The 12,175-nt window shown below is 52.7% G+C and overlaps 1 protein-coding gene across 2 annotated transcripts in view; it reads right to left on the reverse strand.

The window, feature by feature from the left end:
• Positions 1–696: 696 nt before the first annotated feature.
• Positions 697–12,175, reverse strand: part of USP36 (ubiquitin specific peptidase 36) — a 35,225-nt gene continuing 23,746 nt past the window's right edge. For both annotated transcript variants that reach the window (XM_074320061.1, XM_019735675.2), the window contains exons 13-21: positions 11,845–11,983; positions 8,691–9,359; positions 8,002–8,132; positions 5,733–6,299; positions 5,102–5,307; positions 4,764–4,865; positions 4,066–4,181; positions 3,538–3,688; positions 697–2,847 (exon numbers count right to left, since the gene is read on the reverse strand). In XM_074320061.1, the coding sequence (XP_074176162.1) occupies positions 3,557–3,688; positions 4,066–4,181; positions 4,764–4,865; positions 5,102–5,307; positions 5,733–6,299; positions 8,002–8,132; positions 8,691–9,359; positions 11,845–11,983 (2,062 nt within the window). In that variant the 3' untranslated portion in view covers positions 697–2,847; positions 3,538–3,556. The remainder of the gene's footprint in view (positions 2,848–3,537; positions 3,689–4,065; positions 4,182–4,763; positions 4,866–5,101; positions 5,308–5,732; positions 6,300–8,001; positions 8,133–8,690; positions 9,360–11,844; positions 11,984–12,175) is intronic.

Genomic DNA, 12,175 nt, shown 5'->3' on the forward strand with positions numbered 1-12,175 from the left:
TCCTGGTCACGGGTACCTCTGCAGGGATGTGCTGCTTCTCTTGGCCTCACCAGAACTTCTAGGACACTCGATCTCAGCCAAACCCTGACCCTCCTGCTCAACAAAGACGGCCCGACCTGACAAGCCCAGCAATCTCCATGTGACCCCAAGTTACATTCCTGTAAGGACAGTGAATTCCAGTCCACACAAAGAGCAAGTCTTGCTCACCACGCCCTCCACCCTGCGGCTGAAGCTGCTGGCCGTCCGGCCGGCCAGGCAGGATGACAGGCGTCCATCACACCGAAGGCTTGTGTCGCTCTCGCCAACCATGAGGAAAACTCGCAGTTTCCTGAAACCTGTTATTGCTGCCTCACCTTTCCCCACAGAAATCTCATTTTTCAGCAAAAGAAATTTCAGCCAGCAAACCTCCGTGGAATGATCATGTTTCCTCAACATCGTGCTCACTGAAAATCACCCACCAGCCTTAGCGGGCCCCTTCCGAGGAGTCCTGTCTTCTTCAAGTTCAGTAAATGTACCTGTTAGTACACTTGAACAAGGCTCTTTACTCCCTTCTTAGGAAGGCCTGCTGAAGACACTCACTCCCCACTCACTGACAAGTCACCTGGAAGTCACAGGATGACAGTGGGAAAACAAAGTGGGAGGTGGAATATACCTTTTTAAATATCAAAGGAACAGAAACAAAGACACAGGCAGGACTCACAAAAAGTCGTTATTTTATTGCACCAAGATCTTGGCAACATCTGGGGCTCCTCGGCCCTGGAGCGAAGGTGCAGAGCATGGGGGCGCAGACCTCCACACACAGGTGACAGCGGGCTGCCACCGCCTGGAGAGGCAGAGGGCACAGGACACCTGGAGAGGCAGCCCCTCCTGCAGACCCCTGCTCCCCGCACCGCTCCACGTTAAACATGAAGTTAAATTAACCCAGATTCTAAGTCAACCAAGTGACCGCTATTATAAAAGCTCTAGTTATTTATATATATTTATATATGTACACGTCACTAGAATTTGGACTAATTTTCTGGGCCCATCTTTTCCCTTCCTAGTTTGGCTGATGGTTTTGTAGGAGGGGAGGACTCCGCCCACCTAACAGTGATAAGCTCAGCACTGTCTTAGGGAAAACAAATGTGTTTTCCTGGGGAAAAGGTTTTAAAGTTACACAGTGAAGAAGGAAGGAGGAGAGGAGAGAGAGAAAGAAAGGAGATCAATTCTGTGCTAGTAGACAACAGAATTTCTTTGTCAACCAGGGAACATTACAGAAAAACATGGCCGGGGAAATAGCCAGCACAGGAATGAATGTCCACACCTCACTGCAAGAGGGGAAAACCCTGCCCCTAAAGGCACGTGGCTCCCCTCCAGAGATGACAAGGGACAGAGCCACAGAGCATTGGGGTGGGCCCCGCATCTCTGAGCAGGTGTGGGTGGCATGCTGAAACCAGGTCTCTGAAAAGGGCAAAAGGCCCCCGACCAGTGTGCACAGAACCCCGTTCACTTTCTGCTGGCATCAGAAGCGGCCTGAGGGCAAGCCACAGGTATTATTCTTCCCGCCTTTTTAAAAGAGAAAATAATAAATACCAGCAAGAACCACCCACAAGGAAAAATGAACACATCTCTCTCCCTGTATAGGAAACGTAACACTTTCTTCAACAGCACTCGGATCTTGGAGACCCCAGAGGTATCGGCAAAGCCAAGTGAGGAGGAGAAGGCACGGGGGGGTGGGGGTGGGGCCCTGGAGGCCTCGGCATCCTCAGGCCAAGAACCACTCTGTGAACCGGTCCACGCATGACGTTTCCCGGAGGAAAGGAAGCAGAGGCATACACTGAGGAATGATTTTCAGATTTACTTCTGTATCTTCTACGGGTCGTTCGTCTGTTTTCCGGAAAAACATCACCCTTAACTGAGGATTTCCCATAATTATTAAATTATAAGTTTGCAGGCACAGCTTGAGCAAGATTAAAAAATGATCTCAAGTTATACAATCATCTAAATTCAAAAGCACTCACAAAATTGAGCAAAGAAAGCCAGTATTTGCATATTAGGGAAAGGAAACGTATTGCTAATGGAAGCCACAGGCCTGGTCAAAAATAAACGGTATATGTTAAGTAGTAAAATAAAAGGAGGGTTCTACCCCACGACCACCACCTCCATAAAGACCCACAGTTACTGCAGCTGCAGGGGAAGGTTCGGGAAAGCCCTTCAGAATGAACAGCAGCCTGAAGAGCAGAGGCGTCGGCACAGAGTTCAAGCCCCCACCCCGCCCCAAAACAGCCACCTGCTCTCCAGAGATGGTTGTTTCTCGCAAGGGAGAGATGTACTGGCAGGGCTGCCCCCGACTCCAGGAAAGGGAGAGGTGGCAGTGTGGGGCCGGCCTTGGCTCTTACTTCCTGAGGGAGGACAGGTAAGGCATACAGACAGAGCCCCACCCTGAGGGGACAGGGAGGGGCAGGGCACAGGGCGAGAGGCAGCACCAGCCACCAGGAGCAGGTGATGGATAGCTCACCGAGAAGAACAACCAACCACACATGGTCTTCGTAAGGGCTCTCAGGGACACTCGGTGACAGGTGTGGCCACCATTCTCTCCTGCTCTCTCCCACGGCCCCGGTCAGGACGCCGCTGTCATGTCACAGCCGCTGTGCTGCCTGCCACCTGCTCCACACGTCACCGTGTGGTTTGTCACGGTTGTGTCGTGTCACGAGAGGTCCTGATGCAGGGAAGCCAGAGCCTCTGCACGGTCCTCCCACGGTGGCTCACCGTGCAGAGCCCAGGGGTGACAGAGCCAGCAGGGTCCACAAGGCTGCTCTTCAGTCCAGGCGGACAGTTCCCAGGAAGGGACGCTCCATCTCCGGGAGTCTGGAGGGCAAATAGCAGCGACCCCGACAGAGAACTGAGACCCTGAGAGTTCCCACCACCCCTCCCGTGCGCGGCCAACACACAGTGATACGGGACACTACATGGAGCCTGGAGACGCAGCACAGTCCTGCCCTGCAAGTGACCAGTGTGTGCACACTCCACAGCGCCCACACACACACCACACAGCACTCACACTGTACACATGACACACACCACACTCAACACAACACACACACCACAAACACACACACGACACACACCACAATCACCACACATAACACACACCACACTCAAACACATCTCACACTGTACACGACACACACACTGTACACGACACATCACACACACACAGAACTCACACTACACGACACACACACAACACACATCACTCACACACGACACATCAGTCACGTGACACTCACATTCATACACACCACACACACGCCACACATCACACTCACATGACACTCACACACGACACATACACACCCACACATCACACACACAGCACTCACACCACACATGATACACACAGAACACACACAACACACATAGACTCACACGTAGCATTCACACTCACAACACACACTACACAGAAGACACATACACCACACACACAACACTACACACATTACACGCACACTCACAAACACACACACATACCACACACACACTCAACCCCACACTGACCTAGATTGTCAGCAGCGACTCAGCGGCGGTAGCTGAGGCTGGCGGCCTTGGCTGGATGAGTCACAGACCAAAAGTTCCTTCTACTCTGAAGCTTCTGGAAGGCGTTGAAGTTTCTTTTCTTCTCTCTCTTGAATTTTCTAATTTTCTTTTCCTGTATCAAGAATCATAGGTGTCACAATTGCCACAAAGGGCTCTCCCCTGGCCCCGCTGCTCCTATGTGCGGGCACGACTCTCCCTGAGCTACGTAACCCACAGGTTTACTCCTCTCGTGGCCTGTGGGAGGCCCCCGCACTTCACTGCTGAAGGAACAGAAGCAGCTGGGGACCGACGCCTTGCCCATGGCCACACAACATTCAGAGCGGCCACGCAGCATTGGACCTGGGCTTCTGGCTCCAGTCTGGCCCTCGACCACTTTACAACACTGCCGGCCACTTCACATGGCCCCGTGAGGTCAGGTGCCCCCGGGCCCGGCCCTCAGCCAAGCTGCCCCAAGGGCCCGGCACGCGTGCGGTCGGTCGTACACCATACCTTCCCGCAATCAACCTCTTCGTCCCAGTCGTCGATCACGGTGGCTGTGCGGGCCACCCTGCTGTCCTGAACAGCATCCCGGCTAACGGCCGACACCTCGCCGTCCCACGTCAACACTACAACAACAGACACACGTGCGTGGGCACCTCTGCGGAGTCCCAGCTACCCTCATTATTGAAGATGTCTGCGTGACACCTTTCGGTAAAGGTGGACCTGCAGAGAAGGGCAGGGGAGGCACAGGGGGATCTCCGGAGTGCAGGAGGGTCTATGATTCTGTCGCTTGAAAGTAAGCATTGTCAACTCTGCTAAAACAACCCACGAAGTTTAGTTCTTTAAGCCCACGCTCTCACTTGAGAAACAAAGATCTCATGAATTATAAAACTTACGTTCCCAATGAGAACTCACGCACGGCTGCTGGGCCAGTGTTTCAGTCTCCTCCCTCCCCGCTCGGCCTGCCCTGCCCAGAGGTGCACGTTCTGCTCTCTCGCCTGCCCACAGACCCAGGGAGAAGCTATTCTGGATCCTTCCACAGATGAAACCCACCCGCAGAGACAGTTTCTTGACCTTTGTGCAATGTTTGTGGGGGTCAGAGAGGATGTTGAATCCCCTTCCCGTCTTTAAAGCTGAGCGCCTCCTGCACTGCAGGCCCCCGGCACCCCAGCAGCCACTCAGACAGGTACACTGGGGTCACACAGTACCTTTCTTCCCATAAGCTTTATCAGATGAGTATTTGAGCAATTCCTGGACCACGTCGGATTCTCGCTCTCTGTTCCAGGATAGCAGAGGAGCCTGTTCCAGCCCTACAAGCACAGAAACATGTATGTACATTTAAAAAAACACCGTGGAGACGATCCCGCACCTTTTGTTTACAGCAGAATTCCAGAACTTACTCACGGTAAATTCTTTCAAGGTGTAAAAGTGAGCTCTTTCCCCCACCTGACAAAGGCGTTGCTGGTTACGTCACTGGGGGTGAGGCCTTGCACTTGCCCCCAGCTCCCTTCCTTCCCCCCAGTGTGGCCCCCACCCAGGTGCACACCTGCGCGGTCCTCAGGGCGCTGACCATTCACAGCAGGCAGGGCGCTCCCAGGGCTGGCAGAGCCCCTCTGCCTGTCGCCCTGCCATCCTGCCCCCTGCTCGTTCCCTGCTCCTTCCTGCTGTGACTCCTGCTTCCTTTTTCTCTTTTTCTTCTTCCCTGGAGATGCTGCAGTGGCCTCTGGCTCAAGGACATCCGAGGGAGGGCAGCTACAGGGAAGTCAGAGTCAACAGTCAGCTCCGAGCAAACGAGGGTGAGCGCCCCACTACCTTCGGCTGGCACGAGCCTCAGCCCTGCACAATAGCCACCCTGACCCTGACCAGGGGCACGAAGCGTGCTGGTGTCCACAGACACAGGCACACATGAGGGACGTTAAAGAGACGAGGACAACTGCCTTTCCAATCCTGACCGAAGGAGTCCCACACACCGGGGCACACGACTGCAGAGCCTGGCCAGCTGGGGTCAGGTGACCACCCCGCACACAGTGTTGGCCAGGTCTGGCATGCTGCCGCCCACCTGCTGGCCCACTGACACCGTTTATGACACGTTCACGCTCTCGAGTCCGGAGGCAGCACCCTGCCTCTCCAGACGACACCCCCGGGAGTGGACGGGTGTGCCTCGCTCCTGCTCTCACCTGTGCCAAGGTGGGTCCTGGTGGAAGCAGTCTCCTCTGCCCAGGCCCTCCGTTCCCTTCCTCCTCCTCTTCTTGCTGCTCACGTGGGGGCCGTCTGTCCCGCACCCCACTTGCCAACCGTTCACCAGGCGCTGGCAGCCCTCTTCCTCCGGCCTGTCCGTCAGCAGCTCTGCCCGGCTCTGCCTCCTGCACTCGGGGCCCCAGTGCTGTCCCTGCATCTGCCCTTCCTGTGGGGGGGCAGCGTCCGAGTCCTCTGGGCGCTTCCTCTTCCTCTTCCTCCTCTTCCTGGGGGGGGCCACTGCCTCCCCCGCCTCTGAGCCCCACCCCGGCATCTCTCCTGAGCGGTTCCTTTTCCTCTTCTTACAGAGGCTCTGGGGGCGCTCCCTGGCCTCCGGCAGTTGGTATGGAGGGACCCTGAAGCCCCCATTGACCTGAGGCAGGGGAGCAGAGGTGGAGTCCTGTGGGCCTGATGTCTGGAGAGGTTGGGGGCTACCGGGCAGTGTCGCAGGGTGGGGGCTGACGGGGGGCTTCAGATGGCTGGATGATCTGGGAGCAGGTGAAACAGCCCTGTAAGGATAGACGGACGGTGAGGACGGGCTGTTCTGAGACGCAGGCAGAGCTCTTCCTTCCCACCTGCCCTCACCCCCCCTTCAGCTAGACCCTGTGAATCTCGGGTAGACACAAATCACACGTACATTAGAAAGACAGGCAAACAGTAAAACTCAAATCTACTTAAGATCAAAGTTAATAAAAATGGTTATGTATCTCTTAGTTTCTTGTCAGCAAGCAGTTCAAAGTATTTTTGCAAACTCTAATGTTTCCGATATGCAATACGAGTGTGTTACGAGGGGAAAGCTTCACCAAGCTCTGTTACAGCCCCCACACGCCTCCCGTGTTCAGCACGGGGAGGGAGCCTCATAGGAGAGGCAGGTGCAGGCCCAGACACCTTCCACTGGGATTTTCCCCTGAAATGCGGGGTTCAGGAAACTCAGGGAAACAGACTTTACAGCCAGATGGGTGAGGGACGGGATCCAGAACGATGTCTAGACGGGTCAGACTCTGGGACCTACGTCCGGCTCACTGCATGACCTCGGAAAGGTGAACGCTCTACTCCGAACCACGACTTTCTCATTCGTAAAGGACTAACAATAACGCCTATCTCGGCGGGTTACTGAAACAAAAAGGACTTTTATCATTATCTAAACCAGAATAAGCTACGACGGCCATACAAACTGTACGACATCTTACTACTTAGTCTGTGTTTCTGGGATTTTGAAAAAAGGCTGTATGTCAAGGAAACAGAAAATATACCCCCCAAAATCCCTTAAATGTTTAAGGACCTGCCATGTGCAAAAATACTGTGCTAGGTATAGTGGTGTGTAACTGAGAGAGGGAGGCCGTGGGGCGCTGGGTGAGGGGACCCTGGGTCCAACAGCGCCCCCCCCCCCGTGTGGGAGGGCCACCAGAGTGGAGGGGCGGGAGGGCACACCCCTGACCATGACCAACACTAAACCCCCTCAAACCACCTCATGGCCTCGCCGCATCTCCCTTCCTTCCTTCCTTCCTCCCCAGCTGCCACAGGGCTGGACAGCCGCATCAGACAGCCCTTTATCAGTAATTCTCAGCTTTCTGCCACTTGACACACTAAGCGAGATGAGCACAGTGGTGTCTACCAGGCCGGAAGACAGGACCCGCACCTCCAGGGAGGGCGTCATCAGGCCGCCAGGACACCAGGAGGGCGCCCCACAGCGCCCACACACCTGCGGCCCTGCTCGAACAGCCAGCGTGAAGCGGACAGAGCAAGGGACGGTCCCTAACCAGGGAGGCCTGGGGGGCGAAAGAGACAAAGCCCGTCCGCACTCCGAGATGAGCCTGGAGAGCACGGTTTGGGAGATGCAAGAAGACGCCCCTCACCAAATTCACAGGCCCGAGCCCACGCGGGGTCTGTCTGTCAGGAGCTTCTGCCCTTCTCTCCTACTGTGGGGTCCTGTCCTGGGGCTGGGGAGGGGCCACAGGACAGATCAATTCAGAGTCACCACATGGATGTGGCAGGAAGATGGAAAATGAAGACAAAAGGAAAAGAACCAGGACCGCAGAGATCCAAGCTCCCTGACCAGGTGTTAACAGCAAGAAATGGGCGCAGGACAGCGCCCTGTACCTGTCCAGCTGCGCCCCTGTCCGTCCTGCGGGCGGTCACCCTGCAGCTCTTCGCCAGCTGAGCGCATGTGAGCCACGGGGGGAGCGGCTAGCCGGGAGGGCCCGCGCTTACCTGGTTGTGCGGACAGGCCAGGTGCAGGCGACGGCGGGGTGAGTGGCTTTCCTGGGGTAGGTGAGGTCGGAGAATGGTGAGGGGGGAGGTGCATGGAGGTCACTGCCGGTTGCCCTCCGCAGGGTGCTGGCCTGCAGTTATTGACATAAATAAAAACTTGGTGGTCTAAAAAAGGTTGCCGTGAGTGAAGAGGGGAAATAAATGTAGAAACATAAAAAATAAAAAAATAAATAAAAGAGCCCAGAGAGCAGGATGAGGGGACGGGAGGAAAACAAGGGGGAAGTGAAGGGTGGGGGATGATAGAAGAAGAATCAGAAGTGTTTTTGGTTAGAAACAAAAAGGAAAAAAGGAAGGACATTTCAACAAACACCTCGGCACGACCCTTCCGTCACCGAGCTCCAGAGGTGCTGGCGCCCGGTCCTCCCTCGGAGGCTCCTGTAGGAGACCCGTCCACAGACCGACAGGGAGACCCGCTATCTCATCTCCATCAGACACATGCAGTGACATCAGGTCACCAGAGTTCCCTGAACCCCCGTCTTCACCCCGAGACAGCCCGTCGCCTGGGGATGCCCGGGAGGCCTGAAACCGCCTGCTCCTCTGGCTCGAGGGACGCCCACAGTTCCCCACGCCCCTAAACCAAACCCCTACTGACGCGTGTGCTTCCCACGACAAAACTCCCGCACACCTACCTTCTTGGCAGAGAGGGCCAGTTTCTTGGCTGGTGGAGGAGACATGGTGTTTGCAGGCTCGGTGGCGGTGTTGCTCAGGACGGGGGACCTTGGCTTCACGGCCTTGGAGTCTCCCCGACCCGGCAGCGCTCTGGAGGGGGCAGCAGCAGAAGTCGTTCCCTGAGAATCACAGAAGCGGGCGCCACTCTTGGGGGTGTGGGGGGCCTGGGCGGGGTCGCTGCTGGCGGAGTGCTCCGGGCTGGAACTCTCGAGGTCGGAGCCCTCGGTGGTGCTCTTGGGCCCGTGCCCGTTGGCAGTCACTGCAGCCAGGAGCTTGGGTGAGGTAGAGAGGACGGAGCCCCTGCCGTCCCAGGAGCCCAGCCTGCGGCTCTCACACCGGCTGCCACTCAGGTCGCTGCCACCATGGAACCCCTGAGAAGTTTTGAGAGCTGGGGAGAAGTGCTGTAGGGGAGCTGATTTCTTGACTTTCTTTCCAGGCTCATCCAGAATGGTCGGCAGGTGGGAGGGTGTTTTAGACAGTCTTGGGGAAGGGGAGCCTGCGGGCAGCCTTGGGGGAGCGTATCCATTCTGAGACTTCAGGCCCAACAAGGAGCCGTTCCTGGACACGGGCATGCCAGTCTCTTCAGTGGTCTGCAGCTTTTTCATCGTCATCGTTGCAGGGTCTTGTCTCTAAAAGACAGCACAGCAGGGGCCCGATCAGAACCGAGACTCTTCCCACGAGGGGGAAGCATGTGCTAGCAGCAGGCAGGGTCTCTGCTGGGCAACTCAGGCGAATGATCTATATGGACACACAGTAATGCCACGCTCACTTCTCTAAACAAGTTTAGTATCTTGTGAGTTGTGTACATATGGGCATGTCTCTTTATAATCATCTGTACTATGAAAGCAGTACATTTCATCGAGGTTTGAGAGATACAAAAAAGTACAAAGAAAAAAATTTACCAAAGTTCCATCGCTTAAACATAACCACTGAAAATGCTTAAACATAACCACTGAAAACGAGTTTTCTCCTTCTGGTCTTTTCCACTGACTGGTTTTGGTGGGCACAGGAGAAACCAGTCAGTTTCAGCTGAACGCTAGGCTATGGCCAGAGCTAGGCTATGGCCGGAGCGTCCCCAGTGATGCTCTCAGTGACAGTCTGTGAGGTTTGACTAGCAACCACCTCGTTGTATCCAGTTTCCTTAAACTACATTGTCTGGAGTAGTCACTGAAGCTAACAAGCTAACAACCCCACACTAAGCCCCTCCCCACCATCTTCCCCTGCACAGAACTCATTACAATTGTGTCTACATCTGTTACTCTGTATTCAAATGCCCCAGGAGGCCTGAATATGGACTATTTACTAGCATTACAAACTTCCCAGTAAGTTCAGGGTCTTGTAGAGTCTGTGCTTAAAAAACTGTTGAATGAACAAAGACTGAATCTTTTTCTGTATGAGTATTTATTCCATATTAATTTTTTAGAAATGAATTACTACTGGGCGATGAATATTTTCATGAACTCTGATGCATATTGACAAGCTGCCATTTACTGGACTCTAACAAGCAAGTATTTCTTTTTCAAATATTCATTAATTGGGTACCGTTTGTGGCTCTCAACACTTTAACATTCATATCTTTTGCACAGGCACCAGAGTGATTTTAAGTCACTTGAAGGAGTTCTTGACATGTTACAAATCGTAACTTTCGTTGCAAATATTTTTAGAAATGTTATTTGTAATCATTTACATACAAAAATTCAAATTTTAGCTTAGACAGCTTATAATTTGTTCTTGTTTTATCTCTCAATTTTAAGCTTACAGTCTTCCCTCTTCCAGAGGTTTACTAAGAACTCACTTCTATTTTCTTCAGTTTTTTTCTTTTTCTCTTATGTTTTAAAATAATTTCTTTAATATTCTTTCCAAAGAGACCACATCATCCCACTGCACTGCAAAATCTTTTCAATTGTTGAGCACTTAAGTATATGGAACTTAAACAATGTTGTTTAAAATAAAATGACTTGTGCATCTGCAGTGTATTTGCAGTTATTTTTGTAATGAAAACGTGCGCGGAAGGTGAAGCGGCCTGTGGCGGATGGCCAGGGTCCTCTCTGGGCCGTGCCCACCTGCAGGCAGGACACTGACCGCAGTGTCCCTCTGAGCAGACCTGAGGCTCTGACTGCCCTGGTCTAGGCCACAGTGACAGTCACCTTTGCACTGAGGTCAGACTTTTCACTGCTACACCGATTCCAATGTTCCTACTTCAGCTTGTTTCTCAATGTTAGAAGGGAAATACAGATTTGCGTAAATGACTCCTGCAGACTGTGAAGGGCCCGGGAGCCTGTGTTTGGATTTGATCTTCAACTGAGGGAAAAGGGTCACAGAAGCAGTAACAGAGGGGCCAATCTATTTTTGAATTATAAACTGGATTGTAATAAGGAAATTGCTCATTACTTTGTTAGAAAAACTGAGCTCAACTTTTTTAGTAAATTTCAAATACACAAAAATAACGTCAAGGATATTTCCTAACTGTTAATATTTTACATTTTATATATAAATATAAAGACTTATCTATTTATAATATAAATATATATACATTCATACACACACACACACACACACACACACACACACACACACACACAGTTCTTTTTCTAACCAGCTGAGTGAATTTTAGACGTGATATCCTCTTACCCCGACATATATCCACGTGCGTTCCTAAGAATAAGAATGTTCTCTTAACATAACCACAGTATAATGATCAAAACCAGAAAATTAACATTGGTATAAACTACTCACATTTTCAGTATTACAATGTGAGGGAGAAAATATTTTTCCCTGAGGCCCAAGGCCAAGAGTCTCAGTGACTGTCACTGCACTTCTGCGCGGTAGCTGGTCTGTGACAGGGACACACTGTGACTTATAGTCTTGATTCGTGGGGTCAGGTTTTCCCATCACTGTCCCTGCTTCCTGCCCACTAATGTCAGCTTCCTGCCCACTAATGTCAGCTAATGACCAAGTTAGGAAAGAACATGGAACAAAATCGGACAAGCTGTCCACACTCTCCCACCATCGGGCCGAGTTCCCCAGCATGAAGAGATCTGGGGGCTCCAGGGTCCCCTGAAGGCCCAGGCAGGAAGGTCTGCCCAGTAAACACTGATCCTTTTAAAGAAGTACCTTTCCAGTCAGCGGGGACGAAAGAGTCCCGTTGCTCATATTCTTCCTGATGTGGTCTGGAGCCACACTGGAGCGGCCAGACAGGGAGGGGACTGTCCTGGAGATGGAGCCCTCAGGACTCTTCTTGGAGCCTGGAATTCTGTCAAAGGAAGAAGAGATATGGGGGTGTGGGGGGGAATTCTCTTACTAAAGCTACAAATGCGTTACAGAACCTGAGTGTAAGAAGGAGCCAGAATAAATTCAAGTCAAGGTTGTGATTCCATTAAAAAACATTAAAAGGGAGAAACACAGAGAGAACCTTGACTGCCCTAAGGCGTTTCTCTGAAATCTC

Source organism: Rhinolophus sinicus, linkage group LG15 (assembly GCF_036562045.2).
Source record: "Rhinolophus sinicus isolate RSC01 linkage group LG15, ASM3656204v1, whole genome shotgun sequence".
Classification (NCBI taxonomy): domain Eukaryota; kingdom Metazoa; phylum Chordata; class Mammalia; order Chiroptera; family Rhinolophidae; genus Rhinolophus; species Rhinolophus sinicus.